Raw genomic sequence first — 27,844 nt, 5'->3', positions numbered from 1 at the left:
TTGAAAGCCCTTACTTCTACGTAAGGTATTGCTGTCATTATTTAATCAGCTTCAGTTATTCCTTAATGTGTCCTGAGAAAGCAAGATGAGGAATTTAGAGCTGTCAGTGGCCCAAAGTCTCTCTAACTCTGAAATGGAAATTTACTGCAATATAAAGTGAAGCACTAGCTGCATAATGTAACCAAGTGGTTGCATTTTCAATGTGGGCAACAGACCCAGATGTTACTATAAAATAGGCTGTTTATTGCTAGAAATTATACATGGAGATTAAAGTTGCAATAAAAAAGGCTTGCACTATATTTCTTTGCATAACATGGCAATAATTGTTTATGTGGAATGACAGGGTTTACCATTGACGCTATAAATAGTTTAAAAGTGGTATCTTAGGCATCCAGCCATGTGTGTGTGTTCAGTTCTCACCTCAGCAGTCCCTTTGTGTGTGCTAATTCCATTCAACCAATGGGCAGCCCCAAGGCCATGACTTTGCAGGGAAGGGCCAAGGCTCCTGGTGGATTGACTTTGGATAATTGGGTATTAGAGTGAAATCTAGATCAATCTAGAGTAAAAAAAGAAATACAGTATTGTTTCTTTCACAAAGATTGATCAGTGGGTTGTAGAGAATGTGTGATTAGAGAATTGACTATTAAAACCACCGTCATTAGCATACATTTGCATATTGGAATTTGTGTGTGTGTATGCACAGACACTATTCTGAATGTCTCTGTTTTATTACAGGTAGACCACTGATTGAGAGTAGATTCAGTTTACATATGAACAGGCAAAATAGAAAGCTAGTAAATGGAACAAATAAACAAAGTACAATACCTGATACAGTAAAATCTTGGGAATGTTTTAAAGATTAAAATCACTCTTAAGGATCAATAGAGGGAAATGCAGTGACACATGAAACAAACTAATCACCTAAGAGCATTAAAATAAATGCAAAGATCACAATCGGGAAACGCAGAACGTTAGGCTACCATGTTTATTTAACAAATCCTCTGTGATTAGGCAAGAGCTTCTAATGCATTTTACAGGTGGAAATAAAAGTGAGATGAAAGTGTTGAAGGCTGAAATATCCAGCTTAGTTCTCCCAATACTGAATTTATTTTTCAGTTCTCATTTTTTATATTGTTTCAGGAATTCATGCATCTCTGTAGCATTTTGTTTTCATTATATAATTCCTCTCCCCTGCTGTGCCATAAACTTTAAAATTTTGAAGTTCAAAGATACTGGCTGCACAAATAGTTATTTGTGTACACATGAATTGTGGACATAAATTAGGTCAGCTGGAAATGTCGTTTTTAATTGTGATACTCTGTGTGCGTTCTTTTGATCACAAGTTCCAAACACACACTTTCCAAAGACAAAAGAGTTGGAGGCACCAGGAAAAGTGGGGCAGTAGGGCAGATGCCACTAATAGACATAAACAATAGGAGAACGCATGACACTCAGCATAGACTGTGCTTACAGCAGAACAGATCATTCTCCCGTCATCTGGGAAAAGATGAACTTGGTGTGGATCTGAGCATAATTCTCTATGTCTACTCTCCTTAAACTGCACCTCATTTGGTTTCTGCTTTTATTGGCAAAATTAGTTTTCACAGGGAAATAGTGTTAGTGTATGGATTGTCCTAATTGGTTTTGCCTCATTGTTTATATTTATATTTCTTTGTTTGTGGAGGTTAATTTCTAAGAAATCCAGTTGAAATGAAATTCTCCCTGTTCAGTATCTTCCGAGGTCTGTGGGAAGCTTTGTATTCAATTAACTTGGGATCAAGTCCAAAAGTCCTCCTTTAGGTAAATTTCCCACTGAGTTCACCAAAAATTCTGTTTGAAAGAAGGCTAAGTAGATTAAGAGCAGGTCCCTGCCTCACTGCTCAGTTTCATATCCGGAATGTCAGCTATGTCATCTTTTTATTAGCAGTCCTCTGACAAGTAGTATTGATATTCTCCCGTTTCATAGAAAAAATTCTGATTCATAGAACGAATTCCTGAGTCATAGAACAAAGCTTGTTACTATGAAGAAAACATACAGACTCCAATTTTCCAGGTTATTGAAGGTTTGTTATTGCTAATCTGAAACACCGAAAAGGAGGAGAGTTGGATTAAATGGAAAGGCTACAAGAGTCCAAAAAATCATTCATGTTTTCATGTTTCAGATGAGTATCGCAAACTGTGCGCAATAGGTGTTCCGCTGCCAGCAAGACCTGACCTTCCTCCGGGTCGTCCTGATGTATTCCCTCCACCACTCGTTCCTGGTGTTTACCCTCCTCAGCCACCAGAAACCATCTATCCATCTCGGGCTCCACCATCTCATGGTAAGAGAGAAATAATAACCTTTCCCTGCACCATTTACATTTAGCTTCTTTAGAAACACGTGTTTCTCAGGAGCAATGTGCTCCCTTCAGCTGTTGGTATCTTTTGTTTACTTTATGTGGACTATTAGTCTGTGTATAAATATCCTTCTAATCATAGCCTGGTTACTATATGTCTTACAGCAAATGTACCTCATTGGTAGTATTTTCTCTGTTAAGACAGGATTCAAAAATTACATCCTCACTGTACTGAGGCCCATGAATTGTAGTTGTTACATTACTGTTATTTTAAGGCTGTTGTGAGCTTTGCTGCACGTCAACGTGGAGGAATGTGAATAGCAGTTTGACTAGGTTGTGATAGTTACTGACATTAAAGAACTTGGCCGGGAGAAAGCAGCTTCTTTCAGGTTGTTTTCATCACTTGCTTGGCCAAGTAGGAAATGTACCAAAAAACCTACTGGTTTGCTGGACACTGAGGCTGACCCAACACAAAGAAAGAATCTGTGATAAGCATGGATAGGTTAGACTTCTCTAGAGCAAGGAAGAACAGAATGCTGATACATTCTTCATTCTGTCCCTTGCTCAGGGAATTTACTACATGCCCATACAGTCTGCAGTTGGCATGTGCCACCTGAAATTGTTTGGCATAGCCACATACTCTCCTGCAAGTAAACACAAGCTTATTTCTCCCATGCTCTGTGCAGAGGCAAGCAGGCTCTGCTTGCACTGACACCAGCTGAAACAATTTAGCCTTCATTGAGCGGCAAGCTGAGCTTAGCCCAAGAGGCAAAGTATGTTAACTCAGGGCTGACACTGCACTGATGTAGCTGCAGAGCTTCTGGTCGGCTGGGTGCACGGAGCCAGCTCACATGTGCCAGCCAAGGACCACACAGGCATACCTTCCAGGGTTATCCCTGCCCTCCTCTCACTCTGATACCTATGAAAACAGAGATAACTGAACCAGTCTGCCTGCTCTTTGCTGCTCTAGGCTTTTAGTAGCGTCCCTGCAGTGCCATGTACCCGCTTTACCACTAGGTATGAGCAGACTTGGTCCTCTTGTGTCCTGCAAAAGAGGAAAATGGGATCAGACTTGCCACAATGAATAAAATCAGTGGCTGCTAGGTGTTTTCAGACAAGTCTCTAAGAGTCAACATGCATTTTTTCTCTCCCAGTGCTTATTTTACTGTGATTCACATTATCATGAAAGGTAAATGTTGACTTTTAATGGGAAGTGCTACACAAGTTGCAATTACCAAAAATTATGATGATGAACCATTAAAATATTTTTCCAACTTTGTTATTTCAGTAATCTTGCCGGTGAACTTCACTGACTATTGCCAACTGTTCCGACACCTTTGCCTTAATGGGCGCTGTGTTCCCACTCCTGGGAGCTACCGCTGCGAGTGCAACAAAGGATTCCAACTGGATGTTAGAGGGGAATGCATTGGTATGTGGTTTTCTGCTGTAAATTACAGAGGGGAATTTTGTTTTAAAGAAAAAAAATTCTTTTCCATACAATGTAATAACTCTGAATTCTTAAATACCACACCCTGCCCCCCCAAAAAAAAACCTCCACCCAATCTAGTAAATAGACTTCCAAGAATTAATTGCTTTCAACTGCAAATTTATTTTTACAGCAGTTTTGCCTTTAAGACAGTATTTAACAAATCTTGTAACTTGCCACAAAATTACACGAACTAAGGATTTCTTATTTTACTAACCTGTGGCTATAATGTGTTTATTAGTGACTGAAAATGACCTCTTTAAAATGCTACCAGCTCTCTGAGAATGCAAGTGGCATATTATTAAAAAAAAAAGCAGCAGTAGTGATCTTGGGCTTAGTAAGATTTACAAGTCCTCTTTCAGCTCATCGGGAGTATCTTGTTGGGCTTTTGAGCTCTTTAGTTTTGGAAGTCAGCCAGAGCCTGATGATAGAAGCAAGGTTTAGCTGTCTTTTACATGCAAGATTTTGCTGTCAAAATCAGTGTCTTCACTGGGGCTGGGAGTGTGGAGGTGTGGGGTAAGGCCTCTACCTCTCGCACATGCAGTAACCTGTATTGTTGAATACTCCCTTTTCCCAGCTCCTGCTTAGCTTAGAACATGGGATCCTTTTACTGGGAATTCAGTGCTTATGTCCTTTCCTTTCTGCTTGAAGCACATTATTTCTCCAGTTACAAAAAATACCCCTACAGACCTGAATAACTCAACCAATGTCTTAATAAAAATATATTGTCTGTGTTCCACAGATGTTGATGAATGTGAAAAGAATCCATGCATCAGTGGAGACTGTGTGAACACCCAGGGATCCTACGTATGCCAGTGTCGTATAGGATATCAGAGCACGCCAACAAGAACAGAGTGCCGAGGTAAATTATGGTTTTACAGCCATATCTATACTATTGTATACATACCAGAGAGGGAAATAGTTTTTAAGCAAAATTTAACAGATGTGTTAAATATGAGGTGTTTTTAAAAAAATAAATCAGATATGGCAGTAAAAATGATTAATCTGCCTGAGTTGGCTGTTCACAGACTGGGTTACGAAGAAAGACATTTTGTCTTGTGCTGAAAGTATCTTGGCACCATTTGTGGCTATGAAGTGGAAGAGACGTCTTTTTTTTGGTTTTGTTTTTTAAACTATTGAGACATTTTTTTCTTCTGCTTCTTGAGGATCTCAAGGACAGTTAAACATTCCCTCTTTACCTATGAAAGACTGTTAAAGGCTAAGGGGACGGGGAAGATGAGTCTTCCAGTGGGTAAATACAAGAGTACAATGCCTGTGTGTTGTCCCTGCCCACTGTCAGAGAAAGAACTAAGCATAAATTACAGCAATGAAAACTTAAATAGGGTGTGAAAAAGTAGTGAAGCACTGGGAAGGTCTAGGTGGGAAAGCTGTAGAATCCACATTATTGGTGTTTTGAAGACCAGGCTCAACAGTAGTCGTGATGGTCTTCATCCTGTCTTCCTATGGGAGTGGGGAACGCATAGTTCTTCAGTAGTCAGTGCTCTGTCAGGGTTCTGTGGCTCCCAAACTGTCCTGCGGTGGGAATTTGACCGTAAAGGTGGATACAGTCCTTTATAGTTAAGTCATAATGGGAGACTTCTGGCAGGAGGATGAATGGCTACTTTGATATTCTGTAAGAAATGAAGCATCTAAATGAAACAGGATGTTTGAATGCTCAGAGTCCCAGCTTGTCTTCATCTTTTGCTTTCTGCACTAAGAGGAGGGTTCCTTGAGCATGCACTCATTCTGAAGCAGAGAATTTCTAAAAAGCCAGGCGAGAGCTATCTGTATAGTGTGCAGTTTTTTTCTTTTCTTTGTGAATCAGAAAGATACTAGCAGTAGAGAAGCTTACTCCACTCCAGGAGGACACACAGAGCCAGCACCGCTGCTGCACATTGCTGGGAGTATTTGACCTAATTGCTGCCAAACAGCCATGTTGTGGAAGCATCTTCATAGTTCAGCTGACTAGTGGTGAAGGAGTGCTGAAGTGGAGTCTCAGCAGTGATGAATTTACTCATGAGTCATTTTTGTCACACGCTTTTAATTTGACTGATTCATTACACAAACACATGGTTGTCAGAAGCCCAGTAGCTTAATGGCATTAAAGTGTGGTCACTTAGCAGTTCCGTTGCAGTCTATGGGAACTGCGCTTGCTTGACAGGCAGTTCAGAAAATGCTATGATGTGCAGAATCTTTGTTTTCTGAAGGAATTTTTAGGACCAGATTAGGGAAAAGAAAAAGGCTGGTGGGGTGCATTTGGCAAAACATACATAGAGCATTGGTGCCTGCCAAAATCAGCATTTGTTGTAAAATTAATTCGCATGACTACTTTGTATGTTGAGGTTTTATTCTTTGCATACACATATGTGTCTGTGCTGATACGCTTTTGCAAATGTATTCCTTACGTCTGTTCTTGAAAAATGAAGTCTCCATCATGAACAGATGTTTATCTATTCCTTGCTCAGAGGTTCCAGAGGAACGCTTTTTTTCTGCATGATGAGTCTGATAGGTGACCGATTAAACATTGCAGACTGTATTGCAAGCTACTGATTCAACTGTTATTAGGATCCCTTATAATCTAGTAAGAGTTTGGCTGAATGTGTATGTTAATGGGAGACATTGATGAATCAGCTTGTCACATTATGTTTAGTGATCAAAACAAGAAATGCTTTTGAGTTGCAGAAGAGGGGATGTAAAGTGGACTGCAGAAAAGAAGTGAAATTTTATGGTGATAAGCTATGAATGTATGGGAGTCAAAGCTTTAACAGCTAAGTGCTTACTGTAATCTACCTGACATTTCTGAGAGGGGGAGGTCAGACCTTACATGAAGATGGCCACAATTGTGGGTATGTCAGTGAGAGGGGAGCTTTGATTTTTACAAGTTTCTCTGAGCGGGAAAAGAAAATAATCCACAATGTTATTTCATAATTTGAAAATTCAAAATGTAACATAAACTAGTGGTGGGTCTCTGATCAGCTGTGTGTATGTAAAGAACGAGATTCTGCCATGATTTAGATGGCATGAGGTACATAAAAGTACAAATCCTGATGAACTCTTGAAAGCTAGAAGACCAGAAAAATCTTGAGATACTGTGGCATTTCTGCCTGTCCTAAGGAAGGAAGCTGGTGGAGTAGCTGAAGCCAGGCTCAGGTAAAACTGATTGCCACAAAAGTGGGGCAAAAGGGACTGAGCAGAGAGAAAACTCATTTCTATGCATTGTTGATCCAGTAATGCTTGTTTGTCACCTGAGGGGAGGTTTATCGAGCCTGTATGCTTTTACTGGAAGTCGAGGGGGCTGTAAGCTACCACTGCGGTGAGCTGTCACTTGAGTGGCGCTTGCCTTTGCTGGCCTGGTTGCTTGCTTGCAAAACACTTATATTCAGGGATTTCTTAGCAGCTTCCAAAAACTACCACACTGTTGAGAAGGCAACTACTGGTTCACAGTTTTGAGAGACATCCCTTCCACCTCAGATAGGTGTCCAGAGAGCAGGGACGTTTGGGAGAACACCCTGTGCTCTGCATCTTCCTGAAGCAGGGTAATGCACTGCTGTGGGGATGGGCACCCCCAGGATATTTGGGGAGACAGTCTGGTTGCACAATAGATAGGTCTGCATGGGCTGGTTGAGATCGCTGTGAGCAGAGTCCCCTGTGTGCAGGAATCTCTGGGAGATGGTCCAGGCCTTGATGGAGAACACTGAGCAATCTGAAAAATGTCTAGACAGTCTGTCTCAGCATCTCCTCTCCCCTCGTTTGGAGGAGAGGGAGAGCTGCCAGCCTCGTGTGATATCACTATTCAGGTCCTCCAAAGCACTTGCCAAGCACCTCCTGCAGAGAGAGGGAAATGAGGAGCTGATGTTTCAAATATAAAATAAGCAGGAGAAATATCTTCCAAGGTGGGAAGGTCTCGAACTTTCCTGTTATCTTACAAAGCCTCCGTCTTTCCTTCAGTAGTTACTATTGTTAAGTTAAACTTCAGTAAAAATATTTTCATGCTGAACAAAAATGCAAAAAAACAACTGAAAGAGTATGATTCTTGTTTGACCAAGCTGCAGGGTAATGTTCACTGAAATTCTTTCACAGCAACTTGAAATTTCAAGCTGATGAACATTTTCCACCCCCATAACGTTCGGTTATGAAAATAAAAATAAATCATTTTTCAGGTGAATATAGTTTCCATGTAGGGTTAAAGACCCAGGGGAAGGGGAAATGGGAAAAATTCCTCTCAAGTATAAAAAAGAAAAAGCCCAAAATGTTATTTTTCTTTTTGATTGGCTTTCAGACATTGACGAATGTTTACAGAATGGTCGTATCTGTAATAACGGACGATGCATAAATACAGATGGCAGTTTTCACTGTGTGTGTAATGCTGGCTTTCAAGTGGCAGCTGATGGGAAAAACTGCGAAGGTAAGACTTTTCTGAAGTTATTCTGTTGCAAGAGATTATTCACGTCAATGAAAAAGAAAAGGACCTCTGGTGGGGGGGGGAAGGGAAGGAACAAGGAATCAAATTTCTAAATACCTTTTGCTGTATCTGGGAGGGCAAGTAAACTGTCTTTTGCAGCCAGCTCTGGAACCTTGGCTTGGCAATCCTCAACGGGATGTCTGTCCAACAGGAGAAATAGCACATACCACTATCACAAAATGCAGTTTCTTTGATGGGAGTGGTACATTTTAAAACGGAGCACAAGTCACATGCTGCCTGATTTTGCTGTGTGTTTAACAGCACGCTTTATGGGATCTTACTGGGTGACTAGCTATGTGTTTTATGTAGATGCAGTCTGGTCTGACCCATAAAAACTGTTTTAAGAAAAATTTGTAAACATAATTGATGTGTTCCTACCTCCCAGACCTTTAGTAAAGGGGGGAAAAAAGAAGAATGTTCTTTATCATGCTTCCCAAGGTCCTTGGGAGGGTTCCCAATGATCTATTCATACGTTAAAGGAATTTCAAGCACTGTTCTTAGAAACATTTTTGGCAGAATATTATCTCAGTGATTCAGCTCTAATACTTTATGCCAAAATTCCTGGTTGGGATAGATACACAATTTTTTTTATTTTTTTTTTTTAATCATAAATTATTTTTGTCTGACTTAGCCTGTAAGTAAAAAGAAAACACACCATGTCTAGAAGTGTAATTTCTGTCCAAGACAGCTGCAATATTAAGGAAAATAGCACGATTCCGAATATATTGTAATGTCATTATGATCCAGTGATTTTATGTGCTAGTAGTGATTCTGTTAATCCTTGGTAGAGACAGACATTTTAAGACTCTGTTTTTCCTGACTCTTTTTTTAGATACAGTTTAGCACTATAAGCTGCTTTCTAAATATCTTATTATGGAACTATATTGACTAAATAGATTTGGAAATTAATATATTTTGGAAAAAAACCTCTATTCTGGTTTCTTCCTTTCCCACCAAATGCCATGTGCTAATAGTAATAAGAACCAGGACATTGGTGGTCTGGTAAAACATTTTTAATTCCATTGCATATGTTGCCAGAATGTCTGTTGCGTCCACTTATGAAACAGTTTAATCTCTGGCATTGTAATGCATTGAGTTTTGTTCTTAGGAGTACATGCGCACACTCACTAATCAGTAAAGACCTTGTCATTGCACCTATGTATAGTCCTTTAGATGAAACTTGTAAATAGTTCCGATTTTTTTCAGATGTAACATCCAAAACTGATTTCATTTTGTGCCAGGACAAAATAAAGACAAAGAGGATATAAAAGCTTGCTCAAATCAAGCACAGAATTCTCTGTACGGTCTTGGTGTTTGGGTTTTTTTTGTCGTGTGAGTACCTGTGCAGGGTTCAGAATAGCAGCGTCTGGGACCTCCACCTTTCCTTATTTGAGTCCTTCATGTCATTAGATCAGAGGCTGAATAATGCTAGTGTGAAGCCAAGATTAGTAAGTACCCTTCTATGTGACCTGTCATGCTGACGCCAGGGAAGGGGTAGGTTTCATTTTAAATGGAAGTTGATGAAGGTCCTCACAGAGTGCATGCTTGAGCACAGTGGCACAGTGCTGGGAATTCTCCCACATCATAACTCTTGGGTTCATCCAATGGAGGTCACAAAAACCTTTACTCCAAACAGAGATGCCCACTCCTCCTCTTTCAGGTGTTCTTGATAACATAAAATTGTGTTTACCATTTCAAATGGAAGGCTGCTTCTAACAGCTTCTATTTACACCAAGATTGCAAGCCTCTTTAGTTACATATGTTTCTCTCTTTTTTACAGTTTTTACCAACTGGCAGTTCTTATAGCTGTCCGGTTTCTCATCTGTTTTTCATTCTCTTTTGCCTGTTCCAGATGCTTACCTTTATATGTTAATGATACATTATGAAAAAAAAGAGTCATTGTTTTGACACATCCTCTAGGATGGTGTGCTATGTCCCATTGTATGTTTCTGATTAACATATACCTCTGACGACTAAGAAAGGAATTAAAGTTTATCTTTTGGATATAACTAGTAAGAGCTTTTTTACTTAAACATTATGAGCTTTATGTCTATTATGTACATTTTCAGATATGGATGAGTGCAGCATAAGGAACATGTGCCTCAACGGGATGTGCATCAATGAAGATGGCAGTTTTAAATGCATTTGTAAACCAGGATTCCAGTTAGCATCTGATGGACGTTATTGCCGAGGTGAGCACAACAAATTACAGGTTCCCAAAGCCTATGAGTTATATCCCTTTGCTAGCTTCAAGAATCACCTTATTTTCTTACACTGATCCTTAGGGACAAGAAATACTGGACAGAGTTCTCATCAGACATGGTTTTTTTAATTGGGTAGGATGATCTGTCATACTGCAAGACAGTACTCCATCTTCTCCACAGTGTTGAGTAACTGCCTTAACCAGCCAGTGGGGAATATTCTTTGGTCAAGGACTGTGTGATCTGACCTAGTTAAGTTCCAGGTCTTTTTGCCTATGATGTCTTTTGCAGTTTGGCTTCAGTATATCTCACTTTTTGTGTTTGGCTTTTTAAATGTTCTGCCTTTGGCCACCCAAACATCCTGGCTCATTGCCTTTTTTGGGTTTTGCTCCCATTCCTGCCTGGGTGTTCCTAGTCAATACAGCATCTGCCCAGTACCCCGTGTGACTGAGATGCAGACATGAGCAGTACAGCAAGATTGTCTTTTCCATTTATTACGCTAGCTCAGCAATACCGGCTGTGGAGACACTGCACCATTCTGGTTGCTGGTTACATCATCAGTTTCCGTTCAGTCCTGTCAGGAACTGGAAGTTTTGTATGTATAAATCTTCATGTTTCAACAAGTTTTATAGGCACAAAGCAGAAGCTGAAATAAGGAATAAACAAGTGCTGGGGTCAAGTTACATTTTTTCTTTTGAAAAATGTAAAGTCTTTCAACTCTTGGAATCAAGGCAGAAAAAGTGCTTGCTTACACTTTGGCAAATTTTAAAAAAATGTCACACTGGATTACACAGCAGCATCTTGTTGCAGACCAATAACAAAAGCAAATGTTTGAATAAATAATTTGGTTTTGAGAGCTAGTGACATGAAAAGTCAGTTAATTTGGATCCCGTTGCTTCTTGAACATTGTACCAGTCTTAGATCTGAACTGCACGGTGTCTAGACTTAGACTTTAGATCCAAACCAGGCCAATAAATCTGGTAAAACATCCAGAACTTCTCTTGCATTTGGTAATTTTTGCACTAGGTATGCAGGACAGTGCTACCCAGCCTCCAGGTGGGGGAATCGTGCATTTCTAATGAGATGACCTCATTCTTGCTTTGTAATAGGGTTGCTTTTATGGGGAGGCTGAATTGTTCTTTAGTTTCTTGATTGAACAAATGTGCAGATCCATACAGGTGTTTCCTTAGCTTAACAGCTACTGGCTGTGTTGGCTGCAGCCTTTGCACACTTAGAGCAATCAGCTTCATTTCCATTCTTACCTGTTTTCCAAGTGGTAAGTGTATGTCTGTGCTCTGCCAAAGCTTATTTTCCAGCTGGTCTGTGTGTGGGATGGCAGCAACACTTGGTCTCAGACTTGGCGGGGAAGCACTCAATGCCCGTCAGGCCTTGGCACATCAGCCAGTCGCCTTCCCAAAGACCACTGGCTGCTCTGTGTGTCGTTAGCAGGGATGTGACTCACTGATGCAAACTCAGCCCAAATGCTTGTCTTGATTCTTGCCTTCAGCATCTTTTGGGGTTTCTTTTCTTGTTTTTTTTTCATCAGTCTGTGCACTGAAATGCCATGCAAGAAGATGGTATGTAAATTGCCTCAGACTACTTAAAAACCAATGATACTCAACTTCACAGCCTCTGTTACATGCCTCCTGGCTAAACAGGTTTATGGATACAGCCAAAAAGAGGTTTCTGGCCCTAGAGAAATGTTACTTCTGTGCATCAAAGGAAGAATATTTGAAAATTACCCAAAATTGCAGGCATCTCAACTGATTCCTACTGAAAGTTGGAACAGATCTTACAGTAAAATGAAGGATTTCTCTACTGCTTTTCAACACTTACAGGAAGCCTTGTTCTCTATGAATGAGCATGTGAACGTTCGTTACATATTTAAATTGCTGTTGGGTCAATATCAAACCAGATTCTGAGACCTTGACACTCAAATTACACTTTTTCCCAACTTCGTATTTGTCTCCTTTCTTCCACTTACCCAAAGTGTCATGAAATGATTCCCAGGAATGTCGTGGCGAGAGCGAGCACAACTCATTGGTAAATGTCTGCAGTCATGTTAGTAAAACTTTAGAAGACTGATCTTCAATAGTGTCTTTTCCTGTACATTTTAATGTTTATTCCTTATTGAGCCCTTTCTGTACACACCACATGTGCAGAGTAAATAACTTCTGTACTACAGAACAGTTAGCCTTTGAAACACTCATTGTTCACACTGCATATCCTGAATTTGTTGTGAAGTGAATGCATTAAGATCTTTCACAAGCTTAAACTCCAAGATCATGCTTCCCCATGCAGTTAGTGCTCATGCATATTGGAAATGTGTGTATGCATGAACTGACATTTCTGCAGCAAATTGGCTACCTGCCTGAGCAATTTTGATATGGAATTGAACACGTGTCGTCACCAAACTCTTTAGGGGATCAGCAAAGGAATATAAGAATTGCGGTGTGCAACACATTGCTCCTATAAACATCTCATTTGATGCGCTGTAAGCTGAACTTTGAGCTAGTAAGAATTTCTAACTGAAAGTTGGGGATACTGTAATTGACAGTTCCATAAAATTGGATTTTAAGTATAAGTACAGGGCATATGCTTGGCTGTCTCGTAAAAAATTCCACTCAGGCTTTATGAAGTAATGTGCCAAAAAAGAATGTTACACCATGGTCTTGTATATTCCCTGTAATACAAGACGTACTAAACTTATTCACCATTAGCTGATGATTCGCTGATGATTTTTCAGAAATACTTAGATCAGGCAGGGAGAGGTTTAAAGCATTCCTTCTGTTCCATACATTGTTTTATCTTTAGACCAAACAGGAATTCCTCAAGTTGAAAGCTATTGCAAGGCAACTGGAAGTGGCAGTTCAGTAGTCTGAGCAAATTTTTCCTGGTTAAAATTAGAGGACTTCCTGTACTCAGCTGGCATTGCTGAGCAGGCTAAGCAGAAAAAGCGAAAACTCATTGAACATGGAGAATGAGTCCATTAGTAGGTTTTTGAGAACCAGTTTGAGGAATTCTGGCAAAAGTCAGAAAAATGAATATTTTTGAAGTTGTCCAAATGGTGACTTTTACCACAGAAGACAGCAGAGCCTTGTCAAGGTTAGAAATTTGGACTTTTTGCCTGTGTACGTAGTGGATTTACTGGGTGGAATCTCAGCCCTGATAAAAGCAGAAGCTTTTTACCCCATCTTTACTGGAGCCAGGTTTTCCTGATCTGCACAATTCTAAGTGACCCACTTTACCTTCTGTAAACCATCTATGACAGTATTTTCAACACATTTGTAAATCGATGCAGAAGAAAATGGATTGCGCATTTGACCCCTTACTAGCTTACAAAATCTTTTTTAAAAATGAACTACAGCAAAAAGAAAAAAAAGTAACTTTGCCTTTCTGTTTCTGTAAGTAACCTTAAAAAAGGAAAGTTAATTTTTTATTTTTTTTCCAGGAGAACTTGTATCTGTCAAAGGAATTCAGTGTTGTCTAACAAAATAACTGTCTACACTGTTAAACAGTATAAGCACATGTTGAAGTCCCAACTCTGTTTTTACTTACAATGAGTAAGGACTAAATTTAAAGTGAGAAAAGCATTTAAGATTTGTCTGAAACAGAACAAAAGATTGCAGGATGAAGTAGAAATGAATTGAGCCCATGTACTTAAACGTAACTTCTATTTTAAAATGCAGTTTGAAAAAGGAATCTTGGATCATACAAGCCATGTTTTATGCCAAACAACACAAACTAAGTAAAACACAGAGGTGTTTCACTCTCAATTTGCCCTTTTAAGGTCAGAAAAAAGGAAATTGTCACACACACCGTCTCTTGTATATATTATGGAGAGTTGTTATGAAGTGATTATTTTATAAAGGTTATACATACTTCCAAACAATATTTTAAACACTCCTTTTCTTAATCACGTACACAATAATGGCACGCTCTCTCTGTCTAGAGAATAATCTTACTATTAACAGGACGCACAGCCCATACAATTTTTGTATTAATTTAACATCCCTTTGTGATAGTCTAATACTATAAGGCTTCGTTCTTGTATTTCATTGCTAAGGGCCTTATTGTTCAATGTACTATTGTTGGGCAAAGATGGTGGCTTGTGCTCAGCAATTGCACAGGGCTCAAATCATTAACAAATTCCTTTCAAATTGGAGTGCTGCCTGTCCATTGAAAGTTTATAAAGTGGGCTGTAATGAGCATCTGATAGGAAAACCCAATTGTCATGCAGGTCACCAGAGAGACACTACGTGTGGGCAGGGTCTGACTGTGGAGGTTTAGATGTGCTGCCGAAAACTGAACCCACAGCAGAAGGAAGGGAAATACTTTGGTGGCCCTGTGAAGGTACCTCGTAACAGGGGTCAAAGATTCAATTTGCTATCTGGACTGGTTTCTTACAGCAGGAACTAACTGTTAGCACCGAAAGGGACTGCCCTGTTGTACACTACAGAAGTCCTTTTTTTTTTTAGCAGTCACAGTTTCCTCCTTCCTCTGATTATGTTTTTGCCTGAATGACCCTTAAATCAGAATATATACCTCTTGGGAACAAGTTAGGAAAATGTAGTCCCTTTTTGCTTTCTAAGGACAGCTAAATTGTTTTTTTCTGTTTATTTCTCCTGAATTTTGCATTTTCTTCGTCTGTTTCACAAAATGAATTGGTCGTTATTCCTAATAAAACACTTACTTGAACTAGTTTCCATTTACACTTGATATTTTTCTATAGGATGTATTGAAAAGAAGCTGCACAAATGCAAGTTTCAGCCAGGCATTGAACACTATGTAATTTAATTTCTAATAAAGGTCATTCTGTTCTCCAACAGACATCGATGAGTGTGAGACAGCTGGAATATGCATGAACGGGCGCTGCGTGAACACTGATGGCTCTTTCAGATGTGAATGCTTCCCTGGCCTTGCAGTAGGACTGGATGGACGCGTGTGTGTCGGTAAGGCAAGCTTAATGTGTGGTGAGACACAATTAACCAATGCTAAGGCATTAATGCTAGACTGATGGACAGATCAAGTTTGAATGAAGAATTCACCAAATTTTTCATGGATTGTTGGGTGGTAGTTGTAGTGGATGCTACTAGCTCTGGGATATTTACTGTAATAGCCCATTTTGCTTTTTTCTCGTTCCTTTGCATTTAAAGAGAAAAAATGTGTGGGCCAAATCACAAGGTCAGGTAGACTGTACAGCGTAGTACTGTTGGAGGTGAGTAGTGCTGTATCAGTTTTGAGTACGTAAGAATTTGCCCCATTTCTGTCAATGTAGGATTCTTCATTTGTCACTAAGCTTAAAGATATATTTTACTCTTTCTCCTCTTCTTAAAGTAGGACATGCCAGTTTTTCCACTTCTGCCTGTTTCTTTACAAGTGAAAGATATTTGGGGTGTTTGATTTTAATATTCTAATGTGACTGGCAGCTATTATGGACCAGATTTTTAAAAATGAGAAACATCACACCTGGACCTGAGGAGATCAACTTTTTAAATCCTATGCACTGAAATAGCATTACTGCCTTTTTCTTCGTTTTTTACTAGAAGTTGTTTTTACAAAGAAGGATTTTTCTAGCGGCAGCACATTTTGTGATCTTTTCGTTGTGGAAGTTTTTTCTTTTTCTCTCATTCTGCCTGTTTTTCAGGTATAAAATGAAATAAGCTTTAGTGTAGCCTTAGTGGGCTTAATCCAGGATGTTGCACCAGTGGTGATTTTAGCCTTTGTGAGTCAGAGACAACTAACAAGGCTGGGAGGGGGAGATAAAATACTTCTTGTTAAAACCAAATCCATCCTCTAACTCTGAAAGTAAACAGTACTGAGTTGGTGGTTTTTTACGTTTTGGGATGATACTTGGTTCTAGCTCAAAGATGCTGCTGCTGGGCCTGTCAGGTTGCAAGTCAGTAACGTCCCTGCCACGTGGTAGAGACTTGGTCTGTTTTCCCTGTGGCCTTTTGCTAGTTCAAGGTTAAGTATTGATTGTTCCCCTCGTAGTTCACTGATGCATGTTGAGTTATGAAATGCAGTAACTAGTTTGTATATCTGAACTCTTAGGAGCATGAGGAACAAGAATTTCCTGTCCCAAGTAGAATGAGGGTATAGGCCGGTAAAAAGCATAGGGAAATGTTGAAGGATGTTTTGTTTTTACAACTATTTTACCGTGGTTATGATACCCAAGCTACATGTAATACTTGTTGTAATTTATGGCAGTATAGTTCCTATGGCATGTTGAAAAGAGATTTCTTTCCTCAGATACACATATGCGAAGCACGTGCTATGGTGGCTACAAGAGGGGACAGTGCGTGAGACCGTTAACGGGTGCAGTTACAAAATCGGAGTGCTGTTGTGCCAGCACTGACTATGCTTTTGGGGAGCCTTGTCAGCCCTGCCCAGCGCAAAATTCAGGTATGGCCTATTTACTGGTACATATTCAAATCTAAGCTTTAGTCGATAAACTGTTTTTAGAAAGGTAAAATACACTTTTGTATTAGCACTGCACATCAACATTAGCATTAACCTTCCTAAATCAGAAGGGTTAAATTGTTGTATAACATCCTATATTTTGAACAATCTTCTATTTTGCATGTTGGAGAGGAGTACAAGGGAGAGTTTTTTGAGGCAACAGTAAACACCGACATCTGGGTCCAGAGTTGTTACATGCATTAAAACAGATTTTCAAACGACAATCTCTATTTCAATAGATGTGGATAACGAAAAAATATATATTTGCACTGGAGTTATTAATGGAAATATCTTGAGTAATTCATATATATGTACATATTTTCAAATCCTTATGTACACCTGTGAGTCAGATGTTTGCTGCTTGAATTCTGTATCCTTCAAGTGATCTGGAATTGTTTATACAGTAACTAGCCTTTGGATAGTCAATGCAAAAACAAATGTCCAGTTAAGTTGCTTGAGAATACTTGAGTCTGTCACCCAAATCCCCACCTAGCAAAGTTGTCTGGAACATAACCTCTCTCTGGCAAGAATGCAATCTTAATCATTTTCATGGGCAGAATCTGCTTTCAGGAAGGCACTTCTTCCAAGAAGACTGTGCTGACACAGTCCTTGCTGTGAAGCCAGTAAATATACACTGGTTTCACGGAGGTGACTGACTGCAGGGAGCTACTTTGAAGCCCAGCTTTGTTGAGTGATTCTTCTCACTCAGCAAATCTGTTGTTGCAACGTAAAGAAAATATGCTATTCTATATGTAGTTCAAAAGCATCTCATACTAATGTGGTATATGTTTTGTAGGCAAAAATAATTTTAGAATAATTTTTTAAATCTCAGTTTTAATGGATAGCTTTATGAAAAGCATTAGGGAGAAAACCAGTTGGAACAAATTAGGCTGGTTGAACTGATATGAGCTCTTCAGCAGGAACTTGCTGACCACTGTTGTATAACATGCTGTGTTGTTTAGAATAGCAAACTAGGAAGGAGCCTTTCCAGCAACCTCTGCTGATATCAGTGGGCCCTTATCGTATGGTAGATCTTTTATGGACTCTATCATTGACTTCTGTTTTAGATTTGAATTGCTTTAGCAGAGTGTATATGTATGTGGAAGCTATTTTTCCTGTGTTATTTTACCCATCTCTTCAATTGCTTAAGAAATACCATCTGATGTAGGGTGAAGTGTAGCACATGCTTTAGGCTTTGAGTGGGGAAGGGAAGGTGCAGATTTCTTGTGAGAGCAGCATTGTATCAGAGAGACTGAAAAAAATTCCTGAAAGGAAGACGTTTGTGTCTCTGTGCCCCTTGGAAGCTCTCTGCACGAGTTGCTGCCATGCTAGACTAAAAGTGTTGCTGATGCATGTCCAGAGCAGGTCTGCTTTCACATACAGTGGCAGTGATTATTTGATTGAAGCAGGGGTACATATTCATCTGCTGGTTATGATAATATTGGGAGATATGTTCCATGTAATTTTCCTTAAAGAGAAGACAGCCAATGCCATAAATATTTTTAATATATATTAATTTTAGCAGTGTGATTATTTGGGCTGTTATTAAAGTGCAGATATATTGGAAAATATGGCAACAATTAATGCTACTGTGGCTGTCAGTTTAGTCTGTTAATTGCTCTGAACTCACAAGTAGAACTTGAATCCAGTGGTAACTGAGACATTTGAGATACTTTGATACATATTTTAATTAATTTTTTTTAAGGATAAGAGATCCTTGATCTGTTATGAACTCCTGAAGATACTGCTGCTAAATGGAGTTAAATATGGGCTACGTTTATAGGAAACCTTCTGTTTCTTGGTCATTTTGAATGTGCACCTTGTGCAAGGGCTTGGACATATGAGTTCTGGAGTATCTTACTGTGAATATGTTATGGTTCATTTGTGTAGGAGGGCCAGCATGAAGTTTATGTCTGTTCCTAAATGCCTCAGTTCATCATGTGTTTTCCCTCATCTGTCTCCATGAGCAGATGCAGACCCTGAATCTGCTAAAATGTTTCACAGGTTCAGAACACTGTGAGGCTGTTAATGTTTTCAGAATAATTGAAAGGCATGTTCTTTCATTCAAGTAATTAATTGGCATGTTGTAAATGGTGATGCTGAAAGCAATGAGCTAAGAAAGAATATTCCAGTAAGTATTTTAATATTTTTCCAGCTGAATATCAGGCTCTGTGCAGCAGTGGAACTGGCATGACTGCAGGAGGAAATGGTAAGATCACCTAATGTAATTTGAACTATAGCAGTTCTGGCTAGACCTTGATATCCTTGATTTGTTAGACACGCTGCTGGGGATGATGGCAGGAAGGAATGGGAGGAAGGCTTATTCAAATGGCTGTTTGCATCACATTAGAATAATTTAGGATGAAATGACTGGAGCGTGCCAGTGTGTCCTCTCTGGTTTATGCCATAGAATGTCTGTGAGTGCAGTTATAAAAGAATGGCAAATTTGTGAGAAGTGTTATTACCTATATGACTTAGAAACCATATACCTAAGTCATATTTACACATTTCAACTGAAATAATCCAGAAGAATAAAGCCATGTTGAACTTGAGCTTCTTACATATTTCCATCTGTCAAAAAGGCCAGGCTGACAGAGTTTGGTTAATTACAGAGAAAGGAGCAAATGATTACAGTGAAAGCTTTGTAGTTGTAGAACTGTGAAACTGCAGACTCATAAGTCAGCCAATGCTTGCTAGTAGATTTGCTGGCAGTAGAGAGAGAGGGAAAAGCATTCAGAAAGGAGGGATGTTCATGCTTTGGAGAGCGATACCATCTGAAAATGCTGTGAATCAGGAGATACAGGGGGGCATTAGTACATGTGCCTCTCGAAAAGTAAGACCCCAGTTTAATATCCCAGTTCTTACCTACAGTTTCAAGTCTCTTAAATGTCTGTGGGCTAGAGGTGGTCTTAAGTCCGTGTGAAAGGGATGCTGTTTTCTCTGGAGTGTGAATATATGTATGTGTGAATTCCCTAATTAGAACTACATGATTCTAAATATGGACCAGCCAATGGTACTTGTATTGAAAATGTATTTTTTTCCAGTCTGGAGAATTAACCTCCACAACCCCTCAATAACTGACTCTGGGTTTTTTTGTTTGGTTTTTTTTTTTTACCTTTATGTAGATATTAATGAGTGCTTACTGGATACTGATCTCTGTCCAAATGGAAGGTGTGAGAATCTGCATGGAACATACAAATGTATTTGTAACCCTGGGTATGAAGTAGATTCAACTGGGAAAAATTGCATTGGTATGAAATGTCCCATTTTTCATTTTGAAGTTTGATGCTTGTTTTTATCCTCTTTCACTTTTTCAGTGTTTTTTCAGATCCACTAGCTGCTCTTCTGATATTTCTGGATGTTTCTGCTGAATTCTTGTTTTAATTTCACTGTTTTGCAATGCTTATAAAATCCTCCACTGTGGAGCTGGAAAGGGCCCATTGTGATCAGTGACTCTGGCAACCAGGCAATAAACATCCAGTTCAGTTAAGTCCATGAACCTGCACTCTGCAATACCAGTGTTTCTCAAAATCAGAAGAAGCCAGATCCTGCGATTAGAATGCACCAGAGGAGGGATGTAGGATCACCAATGTGCAGAGGATTTAAGTGAAGCTCCTGACTGATTATAAAAAGATAAGCATCCCATATGCTGCAGAAGGTTTACATGGTTTCTCCCAACTCTGATGTTGGAGAAAATTCCCTTTCAGCTTTCAGTTAGCGCTATTGGTGTAACTCTGTTAAGTGTACTGGCCAGACACAGGAAAACTTACTGTCATTGGAAGCAGCAAAAGAATCTGATGGCATGGTGTCTCTAGCTAGGGCTGATTTCCTGTGCTGTACAAGTGAAATAAAATCTAAAGCCAAATTTTTCATCACAGAAGAGGTGAAATAAATTCTTCTTACTCCTTAGAGGTGACCAGTGGAAGCACTGTGGCATGGGATAAAAAGAATTCAATAAGTAGCAGTCCAGTCTCTTCTCACACTATCTGGGATGTTAAAAATCCCATTAGATGCTTGCAGACTCCTGTTACAAATTTTAATTCTGGCAATTCTCTTGTTCCATTACACTGTCCCATTGAAAGCCCATAACTTAAAACCCTTTAGATTCCTTTCTTCCACTCATGCAGTGGTGCATTGTTCCAGACCTCCTTTGCACAACTGATTAGAAATTTCTTCTGGTTTCCTGTTAAAATTTATTTGTGACCATTTTATTGCCAGTTGATGTTGTACTAATATTATCCTTTGACTTAGCACCATGTCAGCACTTATCCCTGAAGTATTTATGAAGAATCATCATATCCTTTCTTAAATTCTGTTGGCTAAACTATCCAAATCCACACTTTCAGTCTTTTCATAAAAGCAGAGGCTGAAGGCTTCTCTTGAACATGACTGATCTGACCAGTATACAGTGTGTGGATGAGGTCTGACCAGTGCCTCGTATAGTGGTGCTAGCAATTCTCCACCGCCCCTAGGAATATCCTGCCTAAACTGATTCTAGAGTGCATTAGTCTTTTCTCAAATACACGTTATACTTCGGGATCAAAGTTTAACCTCTAATTGGGATCTACATCCAGAGTTTTGTCTTGTTGATAGCCTTCAACTGATGAGTTCTGGTTTATAGCATGTTATTGTTATTGGTCCCTAATTGCAAAGTTTTGAATACTGGTGATTATATTTCATCTTATTACTCTCATTCATATTGTCAAGATTAATTTAGTCTTGCATGATTCTCTGTATTGGTAATAACTTCCAGCTTAGTGTTGTCCTCAGTTTTTGATCCTGTTCATTTTTTGTTTCTGCATTACAATGAATATTTTATAGGACTAGTCCCAAGACTGATCCCCAAAAGGCATTGCTAATATCCTCTCTCCATTGTGATTACTCCCCTTTTCAATATACCCTACTGTAATCTCTCCTTCAGCCAGCTCTGGAGCCACCTTAAAGTTCTTAAATTCCTTCCTGTTATCTCCAACTTACATAATAATTTTATTTGGGTTCTGTATTCTCTGCTTAAACCTTAATAGCTTAAGTCATCTGTGTTATCCCAGTCTAAACTGTCCACTATCTTATTTTTAAAAAAATGAGAGTTGACCTATCTTTGATAAAAGTCGTGCTGTAATTCATCCCATTTTCCCATTTGCTTCTTTGGCTTTAATTATCCATGTCCCATTTTAGTTTCTGCCCATAGTTTATGGCATGCCTTCTCTTCTCCCCATCCATCTGTGAGTTTTCCAGCTGCTCCCCAGCCCACCCTGTTGCAGCCCACATCCATGCTCCATCACAGCTGTTTCCCATTCTTCCATAATGTTCCACCTGGCCCTCTCTCAATTTTTCTGAACTCCTGTGAAGCTTCCCACATGGTCTGTTTTATTCTGCAAATCTCCCTGCTTTTTCCTAGCACTTTTGCTGTTCCCAGCTGCTGTGCTGACCCTCTGAGTCTTCCCAACTTCTCTCAACACTTTCGGAGGCCTCTCTGACTTAGCCAATTGTTGCTGTCTGCTCTCGGGGTCTCTCCTGGTCTTGGTCTTCACCTGCCATTCATGGCCCAGTGCCACCTTCTTCCAACTTCTCTCTAATGACCACAGCTCTTCCAAAGATTTCCTAAGGGCTCTTGAAATTTAGTACTAGCGTTTCTATTTAAATTTTTCACCTCTGAAGCAAGTGTAGACTTACATTGGCCTTGTTAACCATAACATCTAAGACAGTTCAGAGCCAGCTTGGAAAAAATGGTGATTTAAAGACCAGAATGACCAGCAAACCTTTCCAAACCAATCATCTCCTTGTTTCTTTCATGACTGTGGGGGCTGCTGTGCAGGGAATCAGAGACTGCATAAACCTGTTTCACAATATAGGCAAGATGAAAGTGAGATTCTCAGCTTTATTTTGAATGATAGCGTGGCTGTCACATATTATGAATATATGTAGAAAGGAACTATGAGCTCTTACAAAAGCAAAGCAGTCTGCTAAAGAATAAAGCTCAGGAAAAATTCAACAAAAATAGACAGAGAAGGGTGGGTGTGTTGTGTCCCCCCCCCTTTAAAAACCAAAATTAAAATGTTTATTTTTCTCTAGGTAGTATTTGTGTGGTTGTGATTCGTAGAACTATTATTGTTTCTGTTATTTTAATGATAGTTTTCATGAAGAAGGAAGGTGCACGTGGGATCTTTAGTGTTACTTTATTTGGTATGGTCGTTTCCATTTGAAATAATTCCAAGCCTGTTGTCTACTAAAAGAATCTAGAAGTCTTTTTAGTCTCTCTCCCTTCCTCCCTCCCTCCCCTGCCTCTGCCTTGTCTCCTCCTCCTCTCCATATACACAAAATCTAACAAAATGTGGCTGTTGGGAGGGAAATTCTGTCCTGGCTTCTATTCCAGAAATGTTTGTTTCTTAAAAAGTTCTTGATTTTCATTATAGACATCGATGAATGTGCATTGAACATGCTGCTTTGTGACAACGGGCAATGCAGAAATACCCCTGGAAGTTTCACCTGCACCTGTCCAAAAGGATTTGTATATACTCCTGACCTAAAGACATGTGAAGGTAATTGGTAACACTCCATTTTGTCCCGGTTTTATTCTTACGGGTTGTTCTCAGATTATGCCAGAAAGACTTTGAACCTTGATGAGGATATAATATGTAGAAATAAAAAAAAACACGAGGAAATTATATGGGGAGGTAGGGGAATGAGAAGAGAGAAGGCCAAAATGAAAATGTTAGATAACCTCGTGGAATAGCCTGTTAGGTGTGTACTAGCCCTCTCATTGACTACTACCAGCAGGCCCACACTGTGCCAAGGGTGAGGGAAACTTGAGAAGAACCAAGTTATACAAATCTGTTACCTTGTGTGGAGAACAGAGCCAGACAGCTCCTAGTTTGAACCCTTTTTGAGCCGCAGACAGGATGTGTATCAGATCATTTAAACAATACACTCCATTGCCATGAAGCAGGACAATAGCTGGGTATCATGGAAAAATGCGATACTGCTTCCAAGTTCGAAGTTTTAATGTTCTAACGTGTTAGTGTGTCTTTAGGGCACATGCATCATTGGTCTATTGTGAAGAGTTTCATAATAGAAAAACAGAGTATCAGGAAAACTGGTCATGAGGAAAGCTTCTTTCATTTTTCCCTAAGCTGAAAAAGGCCATATGTACTTTTGTTAATGCTTCCTGGCACTAACGGCAGTGTGTTTCTCTTCTAGATATTGATGAGTGTGAATCTAACCCCTGCGTTAATGGGGTGTGCAAGAACACACCAGGCTCTTTTGCTTGTGAATGTTCTCCTGAAAGTACTTTGGACACAACGAGAACCATCTGCATAGGTATTTATTCTTGTGAAGATTTTACGTTTGCTGGTTGAAAATGTCCAGTGACATACAAACATCATACACTAAGTTTAGGAAATATTTTAAAATAACTTGTATAGATAAATCTGGTGGAAAAACGTTAAGAAACAATGTTAACAAAGTATTTGTTTTCACTATTACTGTGGGTACATAGTGTGGCTAGCACTTGGGAGCGGGGTATGCTTCCATGTTAAATTTGAAAGAGAGATGAGATTTTTTGTAAGAAATACAGAAATGCCAAGACTACTTCTTCAGGACTATGCTCACCACCTTAATTCTTCCTGCAAGAGAGGTGGACATGTTGTCGTTAAGATCTGCCCTCTAGAAAGGCCCGTTTTCTATTTGAGGTGGAGCATGAGTAAGTTGTATACAGTCCAGACCAGCTCAAGAGCAGCCACAGACAATGCTGTGACTCAGATACTCTATGGACTTGTAATTTCTTCCCTTACCTGTTCTGGAGGGACAGTAATTTATAGCTGTTGCCTCGTCAGTGAGGAAAACTGTAGAACTAGATTTCCGTCTGATCCTTAGCTCTCTCCTGCTACTTCCTATATAGGAGGATCACATATCCAGACTGGAGAATCTAATAGATTAATGGAAGATCTAGGAGGGGCTCATATCTACCCCACTCTTCTACATGTGCCTCTAATCTAAGTCATAATAAATACAGTGACTCAGATCTTGAATGGTGTTGAGATATTCCCTGTTGAGGCCAATAAGCATGAACTAGGATTTGCAAGGGCTCTGTGCTGGGATGATTTCAGGCTATAGTCCAGCATAAAGAAGGATAAATTTCAAGAGCTTCTGAAATAAATTCAGATCTGATGTAGTAAGTTATAATGAAAGGATGATTCTTCTTCATGGTTAAATTCACATGCGTTTGCAAATATATTAATGTATAATGCTAAACAATCTGTATGACAATACACTGTTTTTTTTCCAAACAGAAACTGTTAAGGGCACCTGTTGGCAGAACATAGTGGATGGAAGATGTGAAATAAATATCAATGGAGCAACTCTGAAGTCCCAGTGTTGTTCCTCACTAGGTGCTGCTTGGGGAAGCCCATGTACACCATGTGAACGAGGTAACACTGTTCATTTTCCTCCGGACCCTAGGATTTTTCCTATTCTGAGGGTGGTCCAGATTATTGTCATAGAAGTTTGGGCACAGGCTAGACAAGCAACTTGTACTATCAAGCAGTCATTCAGCCTGAAAAAGGGAAGTCTTAAGTATTTGAGAAGTAGCATGTAGCTATGGAAGGTTCTTACTCTTGATTTTATAGTGAACATTTTACAAGTTTAAATTCTGAAGGGAAGGGACCACACCTACAGTCTGTAACTTGAAGTATTACTTTAGCATGTTTGTCATAATTAGTGATCTAGAGTTCCTAATGATGTAGCAATAGATGCATGTTCCCCAGAGCTCCTAAGAAAAATGTTTGCAACAAATGGATCTTTGGTGTGGTAATGGAGGGAGGAGAGGGAGTAGCCCTTGTTGTTATACTCTGTAGATTAACTGGTGACCTAGAGAATCATACAGTTGATCAAGAAATGGGTTGAGGTCTCTGCATATTCACTTGATAATTAGGCTGAACTGTGGGATGAGCTGGGAACCCAAGGGTGAGCCAATGAATGCAGAAATGTGTGTGGGTTGTCACTTCTATATGCTGAAAGCTGCTAGTTTGTTCAGCTCTTTGGTTAAGTTCACCCTGTATATCTTAGCAGAATTCATCCTCATCCATCCGTGGCAAATAGAGCTGTAATGTGCCGTGATCAAGTTAAATGAATTAATTGATTTGAATGAAGCAAGAATCATATAACCACTTTCGGGTTAGCTAGCTAAGACACATGGGAAGCAGAAGAGGATAATGGCTGACACTATGTAGTTTATGTAGTTGCCCCATCTTATCTCTGTTATTTCAGAAAATACTGAGATACTGTGTAAGCACTTAGACTTCTCATAGCAATCAACTGTAGATAATATTTCACATGATCAGTTTTGCACAATAAGATAATGGTGAGTTTTGGACTGTAGCATTCTAAAAGTTCATTTTGTTTGTTTTACAGACCCGATATGTCAAAAAGGATATTCAAGAATAAGAGGAACATTGTGTGAAGGTATTTATTGTTGCCTTAACAGAAATCAGAGCTTGAATGAAAAAATGCTGGTGTTTTGATTTAAGTGGTTAATTTAGCATAGAGGAACACTGTGCCAAATTTTTACCTCCTGTAGTTCAATTGACTTCATTAGAGTTACGTCAGGGATGAATTTGCTTTCAGTTTGTTTAGTATTCCTACATGCTCACAGCGTATCTTAAAGCACACACTTGCAAATATAGTGTCTACCAGCGTAATGAGATGGTACTCTCTCTTCAAATACTGTTAACTGAGTAACCTATTTGGGCAAAGTATGTATCTTATATATGTTATAAAACATGGCATTATTGGTACAGTGGTATGACAAATAATTTCTATACTTAGAAAAAGAATGTTTAAAAACTAGATTTGACATGAAAGTGGGTTTTGCATTGGTTTTTTTTTCCCCCTTAACCTTGGTTTTCTTCCATGCAACATTATATGAAATCAGACATGTTCCAAAGCGTAGTTTCATTGTCTTATTAAAAAGCACAAAAAAAAGGCATCAGGACACAGTTAAACTTTGGTTAAAGAGGAGATTAAAGATGTTTTAAATGTGTAGCTTTTTGCTTGGTATGAGATGACTCTATACTATTCTGTGAGAATTGAAGGTCCCACCCTATTTCATCTTCCTTTGAATTGATTTGAACCCCTGGAAAAGTACTGCATATTTCCATAATATGCAGAAGCTCAGTGTCTCAAACTGCTGTGGGTCAGCCTGACTGACAACATCTGACATGACACTGCAGTTAAAATATTTTTTTAAAATTACTCCCATATGTAGCTTCCATAAAGAAACATTGTTTTTCCCCTTAACAAAAAATAAAATAAAATTTTTAAAAAAAGAGGAACACCCTCACACATATTCTTTGCTTTCCAAATTATGACCGAATACCTTGGCATGTCTGTGCTGCAGACCCACTGTACATAACTTATCTGACCTCAGCAACACTTTCTGGAGTGTGTAAGCGAAAGAAAAGAGGAGGGGGGGGGGGGGAAAAGTGGCCCCACCTATCTTTCTTCACAAGGAAAGTCTTAGAACATTTTCAACACTGCTGGGATGGAAAGTTTATCCTTCCAAGATGTAGCCATAAGTGTTTTCAGCATTTCCTTTACCAGCACTTTGGATTACATCTATTATATGCTTTAATCTTTCTCATTTCCATGGTACCTGGATAGCCCTGGATTTTTCAGAGGGGTTTCCCCTGCTTTTAACATACTGAAGCCGTATTTTGGTTTCAACCAACATAAGCATTTTTCAAGGCAGAGAAAGACCTCTAGGAAATGTACTGGCAAGTGAGAGACAGGGCAAGGGAGTAAGCTTCATTCCCAAAAGGTGATACTCAGTTCTCCCATACACAGCCCATGCGAAATGAGTAATGGACCTTGTGCAAGGAAATAAGCAAGCTAAATTGGCAGT

At 39.3% G+C, this 27,844-nt stretch overlaps 1 protein-coding gene across 5 annotated transcripts in view; it reads left to right on the top strand.

Annotated features, from left to right (window-relative positions):
• The window catches only part of FBN1 (fibrillin 1), a 171,983-nt gene that overhangs the window by 83,646 nt on the left and 60,493 nt on the right, over nt 1-27,844 (top strand). For all 5 annotated transcript variants that reach the window (XM_080394652.1, XM_080394651.1, XM_080394650.1 and 2 more), the window contains 13 exons: nt 2,163-2,321; nt 3,625-3,765; nt 4,565-4,684; nt 8,102-8,227; nt 10,354-10,476; nt 15,315-15,437; nt 16,738-16,890; nt 19,103-19,156; nt 20,073-20,198; nt 23,361-23,486; nt 24,145-24,264; nt 25,236-25,373; nt 26,356-26,406. In XM_080394652.1, coding sequence (XP_080250778.1) covers nt 2,163-2,321; nt 3,625-3,765; nt 4,565-4,684; nt 8,102-8,227; nt 10,354-10,476; nt 15,315-15,437; nt 16,738-16,890; nt 19,103-19,156; nt 20,073-20,198; nt 23,361-23,486; nt 24,145-24,264; nt 25,236-25,373; nt 26,356-26,406 — 1,560 coding nt within the window. The remainder of the gene's footprint in view (nt 1-2,162; nt 2,322-3,624; nt 3,766-4,564; nt 4,685-8,101; nt 8,228-10,353; nt 10,477-15,314; nt 15,438-16,737; nt 16,891-19,102; nt 19,157-20,072; nt 20,199-23,360; nt 23,487-24,144; nt 24,265-25,235; nt 25,374-26,355; nt 26,407-27,844) is intronic.

Source organism: Falco punctatus, assembly GCF_963210335.1.
Source record: "Falco punctatus genome assembly, chromosome: 7".
Classification (NCBI taxonomy): domain Eukaryota; kingdom Metazoa; phylum Chordata; class Aves; order Falconiformes; family Falconidae; genus Falco; species Falco punctatus.
Note: the sequence above shows the minus strand (reverse complement) of the source record. Positions and strands in the feature narration are given on the sequence as shown.